Source organism: Leptopilina heterotoma, unplaced genomic scaffold (genome assembly GCF_015476425.1).
Source record: "Leptopilina heterotoma isolate Lh14 unplaced genomic scaffold, ASM1547642v1 Lhet_63, whole genome shotgun sequence".
NCBI lineage: Eukaryota > Metazoa > Arthropoda > Insecta > Hymenoptera > Figitidae > Leptopilina > Leptopilina heterotoma.
The window spans coordinates 2,928,156-2,948,875 of NW_025111149.1; the positions used below are offsets into that span (position 1 = coordinate 2,928,156).

The 20,720-nt window shown below is 25.0% G+C and overlaps 2 protein-coding genes across 2 annotated transcripts; both read left to right on the top strand.

The window, feature by feature from the left end:
- Positions 1-300: 300 nt before the first annotated feature.
- Positions 301-6,711, top strand: LOC122509832 (uncharacterized protein DDB_G0283697-like). The gene is made up of 3 exons (XM_043624100.1): positions 301-481; positions 566-732; positions 2,204-6,711. Exons 1-3 carry the CDS (start codon positions 416-418, stop codon positions 6,384-6,386), a joined length of 4,416 nt encoding a protein of 1,471 aa, XP_043480035.1. The 5' UTR covers positions 301-415; the 3' UTR covers positions 6,387-6,711.
- A 5,875-nt stretch (positions 6,712-12,586) lies between these two features.
- LOC122509833 (novel acetylcholine receptor chaperone) lies at positions 12,587-19,190 on the top strand. The gene is made up of 5 exons (XM_043624101.1): positions 12,587-12,745; positions 12,914-13,177; positions 16,129-16,267; positions 16,366-16,472; positions 19,052-19,190. Exons 2-5 carry the CDS (start codon positions 13,067-13,069, stop codon positions 19,163-19,165), a joined length of 471 nt encoding a protein of 156 aa, XP_043480036.1. The 5' UTR covers positions 12,587-12,745; positions 12,914-13,066; the 3' UTR covers positions 19,166-19,190.
- Positions 19,191-20,720: the final 1,530 nt, after the last annotated feature.

The following is a 20,720-nucleotide window of genomic DNA, read 5'->3' on the forward strand; positions in this document are numbered from 1 at the left end:
TACTGACATGATTTACTTGTGCGCATGCGTTCTTGACCTGTAGATAAAGTAGATTCAGACGAATTTACCTTACCGACACGCGTCGGTAAAATCATCTACTTTTGAGCGGGAATTTTTAAAAATTGATTAAATTAATTTGTCTTTAAAGTTTTTTAAAAAAATATTATTCAATGAACTTTAATAACAAATTATTCAATTATTGTTTTTCCCTTTTTCTCTGTCGCGAATTTGAGTAAATAAAAGGTAAAGTTAATTTTTTCCTTCCTGGAAATAAATGCGCAGGCGTGCACAGCACACAGGAGCGTTCATAATGTTCATAACTTTACACACATACAAGGTGTCAGCTGTGCAAATTGCATAAACTATTATTATTAATAATGTGAAATTGTGTGCAATAATTAAATAATTTTGTGCTATGGAAGAAGAAATTGATATCTACGCGTTTACAGATGTAACATGTAATGAAAAGGATTTGGAAAAAGTAAGTTCACAGAATAAAAAAAACATACTTTTGAGGTTATGTTGTTATTTTTGAAAATTAATAATTTTTCTTTAAAAATTATAGTGTAAACAATGCGTGATATTTGAGAACGAATTGAATGATTTGAGGAATCAATTAAAGGACGTTGAGAAATGCAATAAAATATTGGAGGACAATTACTCGTCTCTGTTGTTGACAGCTAAGGGCGAAGTAGCTAGAAAGGAACGAATGATAGACGATCTTCGACGACAGTAAGTATATTAAAATTGCTTTTTTTATTTAAGATATTTCTTTCTCTAATTTAAACAATGTCTACAAAAATCCAAAGGATGAATTTATTATAACAAATGAAATACCTTTCACTGTTTCTTGAAACTTTGACAGTTAAAGGTTATGTTTATAATTGAAATTCTTTCTAAATTTTATATTTTCAAATTATTCTATTATTTATTTACATACAAGAAATTTCAAAAGTGTTCCAGAAATTTTGATATTTATTTTTACAATTACGCTACAAATTACAAATTTTTTTATTTTCAAAATATAAATTTTTGAATAATTTCATAATCAAAAATTTATAAAATTCACTTACTAAGTACATAATTAATTATTACCTATTATTATTTATTTTTTCAAAAATTTTAATATAATTCTTCGCAAGAATTCAATTATTTTCATAAACAACATTTTTAGGAAGAATTCAATTATTTTATAAAATTTTAATAAATCCTTCGAAACAATTAAATTATTTTTTAAATAGTAAAATCTTTGCCAAAACTCAATTATTTTCAATAAAATTTCACGAAAGAACTCAATTATTTTTTACATTTTTAATAAATCCTTCGAAACAATTCATATATTTTTATGAACAGTAAAATTCTATGTAGAAAAATTGGTAGATGTTCTGAGGGGACAAATTTTAGAAGAGTTATGTATGTTTATTAAAAAAGACGAAAATAGATTAAAGAGCGGATGTTAATTAAATAAGTTGTGTAAATAAGTTTTAGTTTTTACTTTGTGATGTTCATGTTGCTATTAAGCAAAAAAGTTTTGTTATGGAATTTGTATAGACTCTTTATTAGAGTATACAATGATATAAATTTATTATTAGTAAAATTCTTTGTAAAAATTCAATTATTTTTAATAAGACTCGATTATTTTAAAAAGTTAAAAAAATTTTTGTTTAATTAAATTATTTTCTAAATTTCCAATTAAAATTATTAAAAAAAACTACATTATTTTCAAAAAAACTTAAAGAAATTTTTCAAAAGAATTTAATTATTTATAAAAACTCTATAATAAAAATGTTTAAAAGAGTTTAATTTTATATCAATAATTTTTAAAAAATTTAAATAGTAAAATTATCTATTAATTATAGAATTATTAACAAAATCGATTATATTCAATAAATTAAAGAAATTCTTTAAAAGAATTTAATTTAATTCTCAAATTTTTTGATAAAATTCTTTGCAAGAATTCAATAATTCTCAATACATTAATTTTTAAATTGAAAATATTTAAAAATAAAAATTATTAAATAAGTTAGAAAACAAAAGAGTAAACAACAACTAACAATGAATATAACAATTATTAATATAGAAAAAGAAGATTTCAAGAGATTTTGATTGGATTTTTTTGAAAAATTGAAAAACATGAAACTACAATTTGAAACAATTCTTAATTTTTAAATTTAATTAATTAAGACATTTTTTTAATTTATAGATTGAACGATAGAGTATTTCGACGAGGAAGATACAAGCAAGATGCACCTGTTTCTAGGCAGAGAAATATCAGTGAATCAGAATCAAATATTCCGAAACCTCCACCGGACGAGAGTGAAACTGTAAAAAATACTGCTCCGAAAACAGAACTTGCCGACGTGACCGAATACGTTTGTAATTCCGAACCGTACATTGACGAAGAAGATGAGGACGATGTTTTGCAAAAATATGAGCCACACAAGATTTTCGAAACCATATATTCTCAGAGACTTAGGAAAAAATTGCTGGATGAAGATAAAAAGAAACTGCAGGACAAGGAAATTGAGAAGGAGAATAAAATCGAAGAAACAACACAATCAACTTTGGAAGAGTCGGAAAAAATTGTAAAACCACCAGTGCCTGATAATAATTGTAATGTAGATAATAAGGAAAATGTGTCCTCTTCAAATCAGTTGCAAAATCAAACGACAACTTTAATTTCTCAAAATGTAACGAATTCTTCAAACGAAGACGTGAAGAGTAAATCAATTTTGTTTAATAGACTGACAATGAAAAGAACACTTGAAGATAAGGATGAGACTATTCCTGTTAAACGTACAAAAACTGAAACCATCTACGAGTACGAGAGAGAAAACTGGGGTCCTGAGAATGAAAAAGAATCGCTAATGAAACAAAATCAAAAGTCTGAAAATTTTAATTATGATAGTAATATAAATACGAATTTTTCGAAAGTTAATGATGACAAAGGTAAAAAAATGGAAGATTCTAGTCATAGTTCATTGGCCTCACGACTGCAGACAATGTCAGAAGTCTCTACATTTCTACAAGAGAGACGCAGAGACGTGGAAAAAAGGGACAGAGACGACAGGGAGAGAGGAAGGCACGAATATGACAAATCTAGAAATAAATACGATTCAGAAAGATATTACGAAAGAGACAGAGATCTCAGAGGAAGACTCGAGCACAAAAGGTACGACAGAGATTACCACAGACACGATAAATTCGAAAAGAGGCGATACGACACAAATCGACACGGAAGATTTGATGATACAAGATACGAACGAGATCGTCACGATAAATACAGCAATCGTTCCAGAAGATCCGAAAGTCCAAGTCCAGAGAGAAGTTACCCTAAACAAAAAAGTGATAACTTCGATCAACGAAATCGAAGGGGGAATAGAATCGAAGATTGGCGGGATAAACTCGATCGTCCTAATGATTCGGATGCTAAATTAATTGCACAGGAATTCAACGACAGAAGAGAGCGGAGATTCAGTAGGAATAATTGTTCCTTAAGGAGCAAAAGTTGCGGCAGTGGTAGAGAGAGAAAAGAAATGGAAATACACTATTCCGAGAGAAGTAGAAGTAGAGGTGGAGAATTGAAAATTACCGATCCAAATAAAAAGATTACATTGGAAAGTTACCGAGCCCGGAGAGATCAAGATTCACGAAGTGAAGAGAGAAAAGAGAAGAGAAAAAGTCACGATAAGGAGGAGAAAATCAAAGAGACCTCCAAAAAGGAGACGGAAAATATCAATTCTAGCAAAAATGTAAATATCCCAATTATTCCGACAACCGACTCAGGAAAGAAGAACCAAAAAATTCCCGAAGAATCGATTATTCATGAGAAATTAGAGGACGGCGAAATTTCATCTCCGGCAAAGACACATTTTGTTGATAAAATTACTCCGAAAATTGCAACTGAAGTTACAAATAATAAAATTATTAAAACAGATGATTTATCCGCGGAAAATAAAATCAACTTCCAAGGGAATAAAATCGAAAAGGAAATCTCTAAAATCGAAAGTAATAAAACTAAAAAGAAGGCAGAATTTAGTGGAAGTAAAGAGACACAATTATCAATTGACAAAAAAATTATCGACATTGGGAAGAGTACAATCACCCACACTATTCGTAGCGAAAACAAGTCGGAAACAAATCCTAAAGACAAAAATGATATAAAATCTACTGATATGCCAACAATTAACGACAAGAATAAATCTTCCAAGGAAATTACGAATTCAAATCCCAAAATGGTCCAAGATATAATCGGCGAAATTTTAAACAGTACTTTCGAAAGATTTGGAAATCTCAATTCCATTATTGAATCGGCAGAGAAAGTTTTGGAGGAAAATAAAGAAGGCAAGAGTGCAAAAGAAATATTGAAAGAAGTTGAAAACGAATCGATAGAAGAAATGAAACTTACATTCAAGGGCGATACGCAAAATGTTCAAGAATTGACTAAACAAAAAATGTCAAGTCCAACGAAAAAGAAGAAAAAGGTCAAGAATTCGGATTTAATAAAAAAATCGGAGGACAAAATGAAAATTTCGAATGCGGCGAAAGAGGAAAAAAATTGTCAACAATTCGAAGAAAGCGAGCAGGGGAAAAAGAATTCGACGATTGGGGAAAATCAACTGAAAGTGGCTGAAAATGCAAAATCATTTTCGAAGGAGTGTAAAATTAGTGGAGAAAAAAGTAAAATTGTGGAAAAGGGAAATAAAATTACAAAAGGGGATAAAATTGCGGAGAAAGGGAGTAAAATTACAAAAGAGGACAAAATTATGGAAAAAGGTAATAAAATTACAAAAGATGATAAAGTTGCGGAAAAGGGAAATAAAATTACAAAAGAAGAGAAAATTACGGAGAAAGTAAATAAAATTACGAAGAAGGGAAATAAAATTACAAAAGATGATAATGTTGCCGAAAAAGGAAGTAAAATTACAAAAGAAGATCAAAAAATAGCAGAAGAAGACGAAGAAGTTAAAACATCAGGAAAGGGAAGCAAATTTACAAAAGAAGAAAATAAAAGTGCAGAGAAAGGAAATAAAATATCGAGAGAAGAAAACGAAGATGGAAATAAAATCATGAAAGAAGATAAAAAAGTAACAAAAGAAGAAGTTAAAATTACAAACAAGGAAAATAAAATTACAAAAGAGGATAAAAAAATTGTGAAAGGAGAAGAAGTTACAATTACAAACAAGGAATGTAAAATTACAAAAGAGGATAAAAAAATTGCGAAAGGAGAAGAAGTTAAAATTACAGACAAAGAAAATAAAATTACAAAAGATAAAATTACAAAAGAAGAAGTTAAAATTACAGTCAAAGGAAATAAAATTAAAAAAGAAGATAAAATAACGAAAGAAGAAGTTAAAATTACAAAGGAAGACAAAAAAATTGTAGAAAAGGGAAACAAATTAACAACCGAGGAAATTAAAGTTGCAGGAAGTGAAAATAAAGTTATAAAGGAAGATAAAAAATCAGCGAAGGAAAAAGGAGTTAAAATTACAGAAAAACAGAGCAAAATTACAAAAGAAGAAAATAAAATTGCAGAAAAGGGGAACAATGTTTCAAAGGAAGAAATTAAATTTGCAGAAAAGGAAAACAAAGTCGCGAGAGAAGAACCTATAGTCGCAGAAAATGAAAATAAAATTACAGAAGAAGTTAAAACTACTGAAAAACCAAGCAAAATTACAGAAGAGAATAAAATTGGAGAAAAGGAGAGCAATACTACAAACGAAGAGAATACAAGTTCAAAAGAGGAAAATAACATTACAAAAGAAGATAAAATTACAAAAGAGGACAAAATTACAAAAGAGAATAAAATTACAAACGAAAATAAAATTACAAACGAAAATAAAATTACTAAAGAAAATAAAAATACAAACGAAAAGAAAATTACAAAAGAAAATAAAATTGCAAACGAAAATAAAATTACCGAAATTGAAACCACGTACCCGAAAAATGTCCAAAAACCAGCCGAAGAATCGTGTACGACAGAAGCGAAAAAGGTCTCCTTCTTCCCGCCAAATTCCATAAAGATGAATGAAGTGGAGCCAAAAGCAATTGCTCCAGCAAATATTTCAAGTGTCGTGAAAGATAGAAGAAGAAATATAAAAGAATCACAAAAATCAATAGAAGTCCTACAGAATAAAAACAAGGAGCCAAAATTAAAAGAAGTGAAAAAACAAATCCAAAAAGTCAAACCAGAACCAACGGATGCAAAAGGAAAAACTAAGAAAGCAGACGATAAACTACGAAAGAAAAAAATAGTGATCATCAAACGAAAGAGACCTGTGATTTTAACAGACACAAATGCCTCGACGACAATTGTCTCAAAAGAAAATTTAATCATCAACCTTAAACTAAATACCAGCGGCGAGAAAAATAATTTATTATCTTAAAAATTATTTATGTTAATTTCTAATTATCAAATCTAGAAGAATGATATTCTAAACTGTAAAAAATTTTTCAAACTTCCATTCAACCTTAGGTAATGTGTAAAAAAAAATAAAAATAATATAAATACAATTATTATGTGAGTAGATTTAAGGAAGAATCGGATGGACAGAAAAAAATGTTCGTTTTTTTATTATTGACATTCTCGTTTTGTTATCCACGTTTGTCCGTTTCATTCTTATAAATATATATATATAATTTTGTATAGTGTTCAAAACATTGGTGTTAATAAAAAAAAATTGTGAAAATTTCAATTTTTTTAATCTACGACATCAAATTAAGATATAAAAATTTTATTATTATTTTAAATGTACAAATATTTTTAGTTTCTAGTTTATTGTAATTTATCACGATGCAAGTAAAACTGATTTAAATTTATTTCTTAGATTAAAAAAAATTCCATAACGTTTATAATCGACAATATTTGGAAAAAAATGTGTTTTTGTTCAAATATTTGTTTAAGAATTTTTTTAAAAATATTAATCAGCTGATTTGCAACAAAAATTTAATTTTGTTTTCCCAGATTTATTTGTGAATACAATTCAATTATTTTCATAATTGAATTGTTTTTAATAATTGAAAAATTTTCTTTGTAATAATATTTAATCATCATTATTTTTCAACGTGAATTCAAATTTTCAAAAAATTCAAATTAAAATCTTTTGAAATTCAATTATTTCTGAAAAATTAAATTGTAATACTTCCAAAATTTAATTTCAATTAAAATTCTTCCAAAATTTAATTTTTGGATTTTTTAAGTAAAAAATATATTTTCTTTCTAAACGTTGATCATAAACGTTGTGAACTTCATTTCTGTTATTTCTTTTGCAAATTATTAACCACTAGCAAATGTTACGCGCGCGGAACGAGATATTCGATTTATTATTGTTATGCAAATTACAACATTTTTTATTTTCAAATATAAATTTTTTGAATAATTTCATAATCAAAAATTTAAAAATTCACTTATTAAGTACAAAATTAATTATTACTGATCATGTTTTCAAAGATTTTAATAAAATTTCACGAAAGAATTCAATGATTTTCTAAAATTTTAATAAATCCTTCTAAAATTCTATTATTTTTTTAAACAGTTTTTAAAAGATTTTAATCTTTTCTTTACAAAAATTCAATTATTTTCAAAACAGTTTTAATTAAATTCCTCGGAAGAATTCAATTTTTAAAAAAAATTTTAATATATATTTCGAAAAATTCAATTGTTTTTCTAAAATATTAATAAATCCTTCGGAAAAATTCAATAATTTTTTAAAAAATAGTAAAATTCTTCGCAAGAATTCAATTAATTTTATAAAATAATTATAGTAAAATTCTTTGCAGGAATTCAATTATTTTCAAAACAATTTTAATAATTGAATTCCTCGGATGAATTCAAATATTTTTAAATATTTCAATAAATTTCAATTATTTCCTAAAATTTTAATAAATTCTTTCAAACAATTCAACTAATTTTATAAATACTAAAATTCTTTGCAGGAATTAAATAAATTTTAATTTAATTTAAATAAAATTACACGAAAGAATTTAATTATTTTCAAAAATTTCCATAAAATTAAATTTCAACAAGAATTTAAAATTCTCTAAATATAATTAAATTATTCTTAAAATATTTTTAAAAAATTCTATATATAAATTAAATTACTTTCAATGCAATTTTTAAATATAGTCGTCAAGAAAAATTGAAAGAATTCAATTATTTTCAAAAAATAATAAAATTCTTGTGATGAATTCAATTATTTTGAATATATTTAATTTTAATAAAATTCGTTAAAGAAATTCAATTAATTTCGAAATAACTATAATTAAATTTCTCGAAAAAATTTCATTATTTTTAATTATTTCTATAAAATTCTTCATACCAATTTAATTATATCTCACAATTTTAATAAATTCTTCGAAACATTTGAATTATTTTTATACCTAAATAGAAAAATTCTTTCCAATAATTCAATTGCTTTCAAAATTTTTAATTAAAATTATTAAAGAAACTCCATTAGTTTAAAAAAATTCAAAGAAATTCTTCAAAAAAATTTAATTAGGATTTTTTAAAATTTTAATAAAATTCTTTGCGAAAATTCAGTTATTTTCCTAAATAATAAAATTCTTCGACACCCGTGTGGAAAAAGCCCCCATAAAGGCCACACGACGTGAGGGCCCCCGGCGGGGGCCGACGAGGGCTGATCCATGTGGGGAAATCCATGAGGGCCACACAGGGGACCCGCATGGATTGCCCACATCATTGACTTGCAAAAATTTCTAAGTCCAAAAAAACAATTTTTTTTACAACAAAAAATTAATGTTTATAATGATTATAAACAATGAAAAACACATATTTAACATCAAATTATTTACATTTTTTTTGAAAATATTGAACTCACATAGGGGCAAATCCTTGAGGGCCCACGCGAAGGGCCCTCATGGATCGCCATCGCCCACATCATTTACCAGCAAAAATTTCTAAGTCCAAACAAAAAAATTTTTTTTACAACAAAAAATTAATGTTTATAATGATTTTAAACAATGAAAAACACGTTTTTAACAAATATTTAATGTTACTTTTTAAAAAATATAAAACTCACATGAGGGCAAATCCTTGAGGGCCCACGCGAGGGGCCCGCATGGATCGCCCACATCATTGACTTGCAAAAATTTCTAAGTCCAAACAAAAAATATTTTTTTACACAACAAAAATTAATGATTATAATGATTTTAAACAATGAAAAACACGTTTTTTGTTATGGTGTATTAGTGTCAACAATGTTTTATTGAATCATCAAAAGCAAGTCAGCTAGTTGCCTACTATAAAGAAATAAATTTCAAGTAGGTCCCTTAGCACAGTGGTAAAGCGTTTGTCTGATAGTCCGTAGGTCGTAGGTTTTATTCTTGAGTGCGTCAGATTTTTTTTTTTTGGTCACGATTTAATTAAAAAAAGTAAAAATCGTTAAATAACTATGTTATTTATTAATAGTTGAGCTTGTTTATTATTAATAAATAATTAATTTATTAACTTAATTTTGAAAAATAAAGGTGAGGGTAAGTCGAGGGCAAAGATGAGGGCAAACGCGAGGGCCACGCAGGGGGCCGACGAGGGCGCCCGCGTGGATCGCCCATGCGGGCGCCCTCATCGATCAGCATGTCGTTTCCATGAGGGGCCTCGCCTGGATCACCCACGTGGGCCCCTCATGGATGTGGGCGATCCATGCGGGCCCCCGGCGTGGGCCAACACCACTTTTCCACACGGGCAGGAATAAAAAAATTTTAATTTCAATTTTAATAGCAAATATTTTGAGATTTAATTATTTCTAGAAATTACAACTATAATTCTTTCAAAATTCCATTATTTTCTAAAATTTTTAAAATAAACTTCATCTCTAAATCAATTACTTTTTAATAATTTTCTGAAATTTCCTAGAAAATTCAATTATTTAAATAAAAAATTCAAGTATTTCCAAAAATTAAAACTAATGCCTTCCAAATTCAATTGTTTTATAGAATTTTTTGATAAACTTCTCCAAATTAATTATTTTTATAAATTTCCGAATGTTCTTAAAAAATTCAATTATTTAAATACAAAAAATTGAAATTTTTATAATAATTTTAACGGTAATTCTTCATAGTTTAAAGAATATACTTTATTAAGGTGAATTATTAAAAAAATAAACGAAAAATATTGAAAATAAATTGTTTTTAAAAAAACAGAATAAAAAAGTTTTTAAATTAGTTTTTAAAAAATATTTTAAAATAAATGTTTGAAAGGAAATTGGGTAATTTTTTAATTATAGATATATCATTGAAAAATTTCTAAATAATTGAAATTTTGTAAAAAGTTTTTAAAATAATAGATTTTAAAATTTATTAAAAAAAATTTTAATTTAAAAATATTTGAAAATTTTAATAAATAATCAAATTTTTTAAAAAAATTTGAAAATTATTATTTCTTCCCAAGTTTTAATACTTAATAATTTAAAAAATTTGATTTTAAAAGAATTTTAGCAATATTATGAATTTTTGAAGCTAATTTTCATTCATTTTCTTTTTAAAATATTTTAGGTAATGCAATTTGTCGAAAATAATTGAATTTTAAAAAATTATAATTAAAAGTATTCTAGGAATCATTTTTTAAGAAAACTTTTTAATACAACTTTTATGAAGCTAGGTAATTTTCATTAATTTTCATTTTCAAATTTTTATTTGATGATTTTTCTTTAATATTTTTTCAAGAGTAGGGGAGACTGGGGCGAAAAGTTAAACTGACAAAACCGTTAAAATTCATTATCTTTCGAACGGGAATAGTTAGAGCATTGCAATTTTAATTATAGAAGGGTGTTATCACCCTAAATAAATGTCCGGAGTTGTGTGCAATTCTGTTCATTTTTGTGGTGTCTATATTGAATGTTTTTTTCAACCTACTTTTGAAAATTTTTTCGAAAAAGAAAATATCAACTTTTAAGTATATTTTTTGCATTTATCCTCACCGCGATTTTTTTACTTCATTATTTAGGTCCCCTGAAGAGATACCTAAAGGTATTTGCTAAATATCTTTAGTCAGATTTTTTATATTTGTTTTTAAAGCCAAAAACGCACCCTGGGGCGAAAAGTTAAATGTATTTTTACATGTTATTAAAAAATTTTTTTTTATTTTTCGTTTTTTTGGGTTTATTTGTTTAAAAATTATTTATTTAACATTGGGCAAGTACTCTGTCAAAAAACAAGACCGTTCACATGAAATAAACTAAAAAAAATTTTTTTTTTTTGAAATTTCAATTTTTTAACTTTACAACTATTCTAAAGCTTTTGTCAAATAAACAAAGATCTTTTATTTACTAAATTACTTGTTTACGTATACTTTAACTTATCTACTACTTATCACCTATCAGAAAATAGTTTTAGTAGGCTAAAAATAGAATTTAACTTTTCGCCCCAGGGTGGGGCGAAAAGTTAAAAAAACAAAATTTTCAAAAAAGGACAAAACATGTATTTTTTGCGAAAATATCAGGAACTTTTTTATTGAAAGTTGTAGGGGACAAGTTGCCCTACAATATTGATATACAAATATTTGCATCTAAGCGGATTATATTGCCAAAAAAAAATCATTTATGCAAAATTTAACTTTTCGCCCCAGTCTCCCCTACAATTATTATTTTCAAAATTTACAATCAAATTTCCTCAATGTTTGATTTTAAAAAAAAATTTAATGAAATTGAAAAGAAAATATTATATTTTCAATCAAATTTTACAAAATTTCTATTATTTAATAACTTTTCAATTATATATTTCAAAAATTCAAATATTTAAAAAAAATTACTCAAAAATAATTTTTGTAAGTTTTGACAAGTTATATTTTTTACACTAGAAAAATTGAAATAAGTTGCATTTTATACCAAAAAAATTGTTTATTTTTTTAAATAAGTTCGAAAAAATTTCTCTAAATTTTTGAACGTTCAAATGAATGAATATTATTTATTTCTTCTTCAAATTAAATTTTTATTACAACAATTTTGCCTCACGTAACAAAAAAAGTAGAATATAAAGTTTCTAATTATATTTTCCTTTTGATTTTTATTGCAGTTAGAAATTTTTGAAAATATTTATATCGGTAAAATTTTTTGTTCATTTTTAACGTTAAAAACTTGTGAATCATGGAAAAATCGCCTTTTCGAAAATAATCGAAAAAAGTCATACTATCCGAGGCTAATTGTTTTTTTTTCCTATTTATTAATTTTTCACAATCAAGAAAATTTTCTTGGTTTTTGTATCAAAGTAATAAAATTTTTTCAGTTCTATTTATATTTTTTACTGTAGGAGAGTAATATTTTCTTTTAAAAATTTAAATTCAAATCAACGATTGAACATCAAAAATTTTTTTTTGCTAAAACTTTGAATAATAATTTGTAAGAATTTCAAAAGAAACGTGAATTTTTATTTTAGAGTGAATTTCCATGGTTTCGCCTATATTTTTTCCGTAGATCGAAAATATTTCTGCCCGCATTAGACCTACTCTAACGATTAATACAATTTCCCCAACAAAAGAAGGGGAGAAATTTTCTATAAGGGGTGATTTTAGATTTTAGTGAGGGTGCAAACAACAATATATGTATATAACAGCAGCAGCAGCAGCAAGCGCCGACGCTTTATACATTTCTGACGTCAGGAGACGCCGAGCGTCCCCGCGGTTTTGCGCTGTCGCGATACAGCTGACGACAAAACAACGACGACGACGTCGACGATGATAACAACGTCGTCGAAACATGGACGTTATCAATAACACACCAAAGTGACTAGAATTGTCAGTTTAATTATTCACTGAAATTCAACGTGAATTTACAATAAAATAAAATCATTTCAAAATTTATAAATACATCTAATCGAAGTAAAACGATTAAGTGGAATTTATTGATTTTCTTCGAATAGTATAGGCTTTTTACTAATCTAATAATATTCTTAACGCATCTAGTAAAAGTGTGACGACGACGACGAAGACGAGGCAACAGAAGTGCTAGTAGGCTTTCGATCCAAATTGATTTCTCCTGGTCAAACTTTTCAAGTGACGAATTCATTTCAATAAACAGTTTTGAGACAAAAGAAGAGACAGAGAGCGAGAGAGAATATGGGTTCAATTGTCCTCAAATCATTATCAGTCCTTCTGGGCATATTTTTTGTCTTTGTGGGAACGATGAAACTAACCTCGCATATCAGTAAAGATCTTCACAAGGACCTGGTGAGTAGAAAAAAAAAGTTTTCATTAATTTTCCTTATATAATATTCGCTTATACAAAATGTTAATGTTTCCTCTTTTTCTTCGTGTTTAATTTTCAAATCTATTATTACGTAAAGAAAGCGCGTGGGATGAACTGACAGAAAAGAGACAAAGTAGTCTTTCAACATTTTTAGAACAAACGAAGGAATAAAATTTGCCAGTAAATTCATTTTTTATATGCATTTTTTTCCTTTTGTTCTCCTAATTTATTCTATTCCCTAATCTTCGAGTTTTTTATCTTTAGTATTTGGAGTAAAACTATGTTTTCTATTTATTTATTCCTGAATTGGACTTTTTTATTTTTTTTAACATGAAAATTTAGTAACTTCTTTTTTCTTATCTTCATTTTTACGAAATACTGACTTAAATTTAATGATAGATGAATTTTTATACTCGCTGTTTACTTTCAATAAAAAAGGTCCCCTTTTTTAATGTAATTTTCTGACTTTATCTTTATAAAGTAAAAAGTCCCTGTTTTGTTTAAGGATAATTCATTAAAATTTTAATCGAAAATATGTTAAGTTTGCATTTTGAATTTAGAAGATATTTATTTTCAATAAATTTTAAACGAAATAACTAATAAATTTCATATTAAATAATAAATTACAAACAAAATAATAAATAATAAATTTCTATTACAATAATAAATAATAGTTTTCAAACAAAATAATAAATAATTAATTTCTAATAAAATAATAAACAATAATTTTTAAATACAATATTTTCTTAAAGTTTTTAAATGTTCAAAAACAGAAATTTGTTTGCCTAAATATTTTTTGAAATTTATATAAAGAATAATAATTAAAGTTAAACTTTTACTTAGTTAAGCACTAATTTTTTAATACACAACATAATTTTTTGAAATAAAAAAATACAAATTAAAATAAATAAATATCGTCATTTATTTAAAGATTTGAATATTAGAAACTTTAGAAACGCAATAAAATATTACATTTTAAATAAAATAATAAAACAATAATTTTCAAAACTAAATAATAAAAAATAGATTTTAAATTTCAAGTAAAATTATAAAATCCTAATAAATATTTTTTGAATAAAGTAATAAATAAGAATTTTCAAATAAAATAATAAAAATAGATTTTGTAATAAATTTCAAATAAATATTTTTCGAATGAAATAATAAATAATAATTTTCAAATAAAATATAATAAAAATAGATTTTAAATTTCAAGTAAAATAATAAATTTCAAATAAAAAATATTTTTCAAATAAAATAATAAAACATAGATTTTAAATTTCAAGTGAAATTGGAAAATTTAAATAAATAATATCTTTCGAATAAAATAATAAATAATAATTTAAAAAAATAATAACAGATTTCAAATAAGATAATAAATTTTCAATAAATTGCCGACCCAATTTTTCATAACATTCGATTAAAATTTGAATGAAAAAAAATTAAATATCACTTTCCATATTTCTTGGCTTCTATTCAGTTAATTTCTTTTCTTTCTCAGTGTCATAGAGATCAATTTCTGTCGATTAATTCTTTGGGTTATAAACCTGCTCCTAGAGTCTTATATATTATAAATTATAAACATTATTAAATCAATAATTCTTATATGCCTCTCTTTGAAAAGAAAGTTACAACTTCATGCATGAATTATAATGGACTTGAAAGTATATTATTTTGTCATATTTGTATATAATATGACAAATATTATAAAGTTACAAAAGGTTTTCATTTCTATTTAATTTTCTGTGCATATATATGTACACATTTAAGAAGCGCACATTAAAATCAAGTACCTTGAACTGTAATGAATGCTTTCCAAGAAAATGATAAACTTTTGTGCCAGTTCAACTTGACCGACATTAGTGAATTTTTTATTTTACGATGCTCTATTGTTACACCTGCTATTTGTCTGCTATTTGAAAAATAAAGTTTTTTTGGGTTCATTTTAATTTAGTATTACCATTTTTTTTTACTTTTATCAAATAGAAATAATAATATAAGCAAACATTGCCCACGGAAAAAAATATATTTGACTCAAAGCCAATTGAACTTTTTATTTGTCTCGAATAAATTTTATTTGGTTCAAATACTTTTTGTTTGGCCCAAATAAATTTTATTCGGTCTAAATTAAATTTTATTTGATTCAAATCAATTCTATTCGATTTAAATAAATTTTACTTGGTTCTTAGTCAATTTTATTTGGTTCAAATACATTTTTTTGGTTGGTTCAAATAAATTTCATTTGGCTCAAATAAAAATTATAACTTTGCCGACTAAAATTTCTATTCAAAACAAATAAATAAAAGTCTCTGAGACAAATGTACTTTTATTTAAGTCAAAATAAATAATATTTTTGGTTGAAATAAAATTTTTCCCTGGGTGAACAAAGAATAAAAAATACAAAAATGTGCAAAGAATTCTTTGAAGATCTTGAAACTCAAAGATATAAATACCCCTTAATCAAACAAAAGAAAATCTACATTTTTTCTTTTTTGCTAAAAATAAGCGCCAAGTCTCCTTATTTTCTTAATAAAGAAAAGAAAATAAACTGATTTCGAATTTAAATAAAAAAATTCCAAACTCAGTCTAGTCTGAATTGCTCTAAATAATAAATTCAGAAACTGTCAAAGTAAGAAAACATGACAAGAAACAATTGAAACAATTGACAAGAAACAAGATATTTGAGAAAAATATCTCTTCTCTTTTTTCTCGTAAAATGCACATAAAATGAATGCCTGACAAATTATCAAGTTTCTCCGGCGAAACAGCTATTTTGGTGTCCCCATTGCCACAAGTCGAACACAACAGCAATTGAGATAGTTGGGGAATCGCCAATGTTGAGAGAGACTTTCTTGTTATTTCCAATATTTTTTTAATTTAAATTTTTTCGCCTTTTTCATTAATTATCCTCTTCTTTATTTTTTTCTACTTTCAGAGAAAAGAATACGTTAAATATGCCAAGGTTTTTCCACTGGCAAGTACTTTGGATTTTAAAGTTCCCAGCAAATGGTACAGACGAGTTGTTGGAACTTTGGAAATTATTTGCGGACTCGCTATGGCCCTTGTGCCCAGTCGTATGTTTATAATAATTTATTTTCTCTAAATTATTTTCAAAAAAATTCTCATTGCCAAAAATCTATTCAATTTGTAATATTTGTTAATTTAATTTCAGATAAGGTGAAAAATGCCTCCAATGGAATTCTCCTGTTTTTAATGTTAATGGCTGTTTATTCGCATTATATGGTAAACGATAAATTTGAAAGGATTGCTCCAGCGCTGGTACGAATTTTAAATATTTTCAATTTTTTCTTTTCTTCAGAATTATTCTCAATTCTTCCTTTTTAAAAAATTTTTCCAATTTTTCTTTTTCTTAAATATTTCCAATTGTTTCTTTTTAAAAAGATTACAGGGCTCGAAGCAGTGAAAGTATTTAAAAATACAGACTTTACGGACCAAAAATTAAAAATTACGGACCATTTTTAATAATAATTATTAATAAAAATAATTTATAATAATTAAAATCATTATCAATTCAATTATTATTTTTAAGAATTTTTATCCAAAATTCTTCTATATATCGATTATTTTTAATGATTTTCGAAAAAGTTCTTTGACAATTTTCAAATTAATTTCTTTACAATATTCAATTTTACAAAATTTCAATTATTCGTACATTTTTTAATTAAATACATATTAGAAAATAGAAACTAAAAATAATATTCAAAAAACTCAATTAAACTTTTTCAAAAAAAATTAATTACAAAATTCAATTATTTTTAAAAATTCACGCTATATTGCTTTTAATATTCAATTATTATCTAAAATTTTAACTGAAATTCATTTTTATAAAATAAAAATCAATTTTTATTAGAATATTCTACTAGAATTCAATTATTTAAATACAAATAAAATGCAAATAAATAATTTATTGAATAATTGAACGTTTCTTAAAATTCAATTCCCATAAAAAATCGTTATCAACAAAATTTTCAAATAATTAAATTCTTTCGACGAATTTTAATAAAATTTTGAAGAATAATTACATTTTTCGAAAAATTCGATTAAAATTGTATTAAAAATAAATAAAATAATTGAAATTCTGCATTGAATTTTATTATTTATGAAAATAATTGAATTCTTGCGAAGAATTTTATTAAAATTTTCAAAAATAATTAAATTCTTGTAAAAAATTAACAGGAATTCAATTATTTCTAAAAATTTTAATAAAATTCTTGGCATAAATTAAAAATAACAAAATTCTTAGCAGATCTTCAATTACTTTCAGAAATTTTAATAAAATTTTTTGCAAGAATTTAAATATTTTCGTAAAATAATAAAAATCTTTGCAGAGATTCAATTATTTTCAAAAGTCTTAATAAAATTCTTCGCAAGAATTCAATTATTTTCAAAAATTTCAATTTTAAAAAAATGTCTCAATAAAATTCAATTATTTTTAAAATTTTAATTAAGTAGGGGAGAGTGGTCCTAAGTTGGCCGTGGGCCTAAGTTGGACACTCTGCGTTCCTCAGGCAGAGATGGTATACTGGACGAATTTATAATTTTGTGGTGTGATATATCGATAGACCATGATATAATTTATGGACCTAATTATAATCTAAGATTCTTCTAGGCATTGTGAGGACAATAATATTGTTTACAACAAAAATTTAATTTTTATTTTTTCGAGATCAGCTACAAGAGATAAATAATTAAAAATTTATAAATCAGTGTGAGCTTTAGTTCCTTTTATTTAATGTTGTAATAAGAGGCTCTGCTGATTTTTTAATTAAATTTTTTTTATTAGCGTAATAATTTGAAACTTGTAAAAATCTACAGAAGTCCTAAGTTGGCCACCTATTATTTTTGTTTGTTTTTATTTATGTTTTGTTTCTTTTTAGTATTTTTCATCACGAGAAAGACCGTGAAAGTGTAACGTAGGAATTAAACAAAGACAAAAAACAATAGAAAATATGCATTTTTTCCTTATGTTCAAGCGAAAAAATGTGGTGGCCAACTTAGGACCGCTATTTCTGAAATGTCAAAAATGCAACTTTTCACTATTTATTTTATTAAGACTACAAAAGCCATTCTATAACGTTTTAAATACCACAAAATTATGAGAATACGATCGCTGAACACAATTATATACTTGTTGACTTGATTAAATTCCATTTTGTTGTAATAAATTTTACGAGGCCTTATACGGTTTAAACAATTTTATTTATTTTGACGACGTTTCGATACATTAAGTATCCTCTTCAGGTCTTCAGGTTTTTGACCTGAAGAGGATACTTAATGTATCGAAACGTCGTCAAAATAAATAAAATTGTTTAAACCGTATAAGGCCTCGTAAAATTTATTACAACAAAATAAATGAATGACGGATGTAAAATTTATCAAGTAAATTCCATTTTGTTACTATTTTCGACCTGTAAAATTTAAAAAAAAACTGAGTTGAGACCTTTTCATATGTTTCTAAAATAATATAAAGAACAAACTGTCAAATTTTTATAAGTTTCTCTTATTTCCTTATATTGCCGGTGACAATCCTTAAAGTTTAAGTTTTCATAAAAAAAGTTTTTCCAATGGTTTTTGATTGAAAGTATTTCGAAATTTTAGCAAATAAAGAAAATAAGTATTTAAATATTTATTTTTTAATTTTATATTTTAAAGAATTTTATTTTTTCATCTTTAAAAATTACCTATAAATAAAATTGTATTTTTGAAAAAACATTTTATGAATTTTCAAAAATTATTCTATTTAAATAATTCAATTCTCGTCGTTATTAAAATTAAATTAAAAATATTAAACATTTAAATATAAGTGAATATTATTTAAATAAATCTATTTTCAACAGGTATTCTTTTTCATGTTGAGTGGACGACTGGTGATAGATTGGCAACTAAGACGAGAGGAATCTCAACCAGTAACGGCGAATGGAGTAGATGATAAAACTAAAAAACAAGACTGAATAAAAAAGAAGAAGCTTAAATGAATTTACATATTGATTTATATTCCATTAAACATATGTCACAGGAGTCAAAAAAAAGAAAGTCCCACTTGGTTTCCTATACGTTCTCACACACATCACATCACTGTAACACACGAATAATTATTCTTTTCTTTCCACACTTTTCATCTTTTCTTATACAAAAAAAGCACATTGCAACTCTCCATTGAAAAATCGTTAACAAAAAAAGCTCTTTTTAAAATGAGCATTAAAGAGCTTCATTCTGCTGTATTGATGGGAACTACCACCAAGTGGAACCTAATAGCAGAATTTTTCTTATGATGACTGACTCTCGAGAATGCGAGGCTTTTATAATTATTATAAAGGAATTAGAAGAACTAAAAAAAAATATTTAAGAAATGAAAAAAAAATACAATTTTGCCCATCGAGCAAAATTTTTAGCTATGAAACATTTAGGAATAAATGATAAAATTAAGATATAGCGAATAGTAAATATTGTCATTTTGACCATGAACAACAGCTGAGAATCCTTTTTATAATTCTTATTCATAGCTGTTTATTAATAATAAATTTGTATATTAATTACATTTTTAACTCAATCTAGTATTTTATTTTTGAAATCATTTTCAAAACATTTTGAAATTATTTTTAAAACTATTTCAAATTATTTTCAAATTTTCTTTCTCTTAAATTTTGAACATATACAATGATGAGAATGGAAAAAATAAAAAGCAAAATATAAAATATTTCGAATTACAAATGTAATTAATTAAATTCCATATATGACATATTGGTGTCAAATTTAAATTAGTAATAAAATAAAAAATAGAAATTCTAATTAAGTAGATATGAAATATGTAATTTCATTGCGACCAAGTAGATTCGCTCATCGCTGGTTTTTTAGCAGAAATTTCCTTTTTCGTGCGCCTTCGATTGTAAATTGAAATATGCTTTTAAAAAAAAAAAAACAGAGAAATAATTGACAGTTGCCTAAAATATACAAAAAATTATTAAAATCAGTCTAATTATATATTTGCTGTAAAAATAATTTATTTTTATTGCGGTAATTAATGCCAGCTTGAGCACAAACTAACTGCCACTTAGAATCAATGTGTTCTTCTCGATACTACTTCGAATAGTAATTAATTAATTGATTAATAACTAAATAGTTAATTAATTACTAATTAATTAATTAATCACTAATTAGTAAGTTGTTTAATTGCAAATAGTTAATTGATTAATGTTCAATTGTGTTCTTCTCGATACTACTTCGAATAGTAATTAATTAATTGATTAATAACTAAATAGTTAATTAATTACTAATTAATTAATTAATCACTAATTAGTAAGTTGTTTAATTGCAAATAGTTAATTGATTAATTATTAATTAGCTATTTGATTATTAACTAAATAATTAATTAATTACTAATTAGTTAATTAATTATTAAATTTATAGCTAATTAATTACTAATTAGTAAATTTATTAATGGCAAATAGTGAATTGATTAATTACTAATAGCTAATTAATTACGAATTAGTTTTAATTATTTAATTA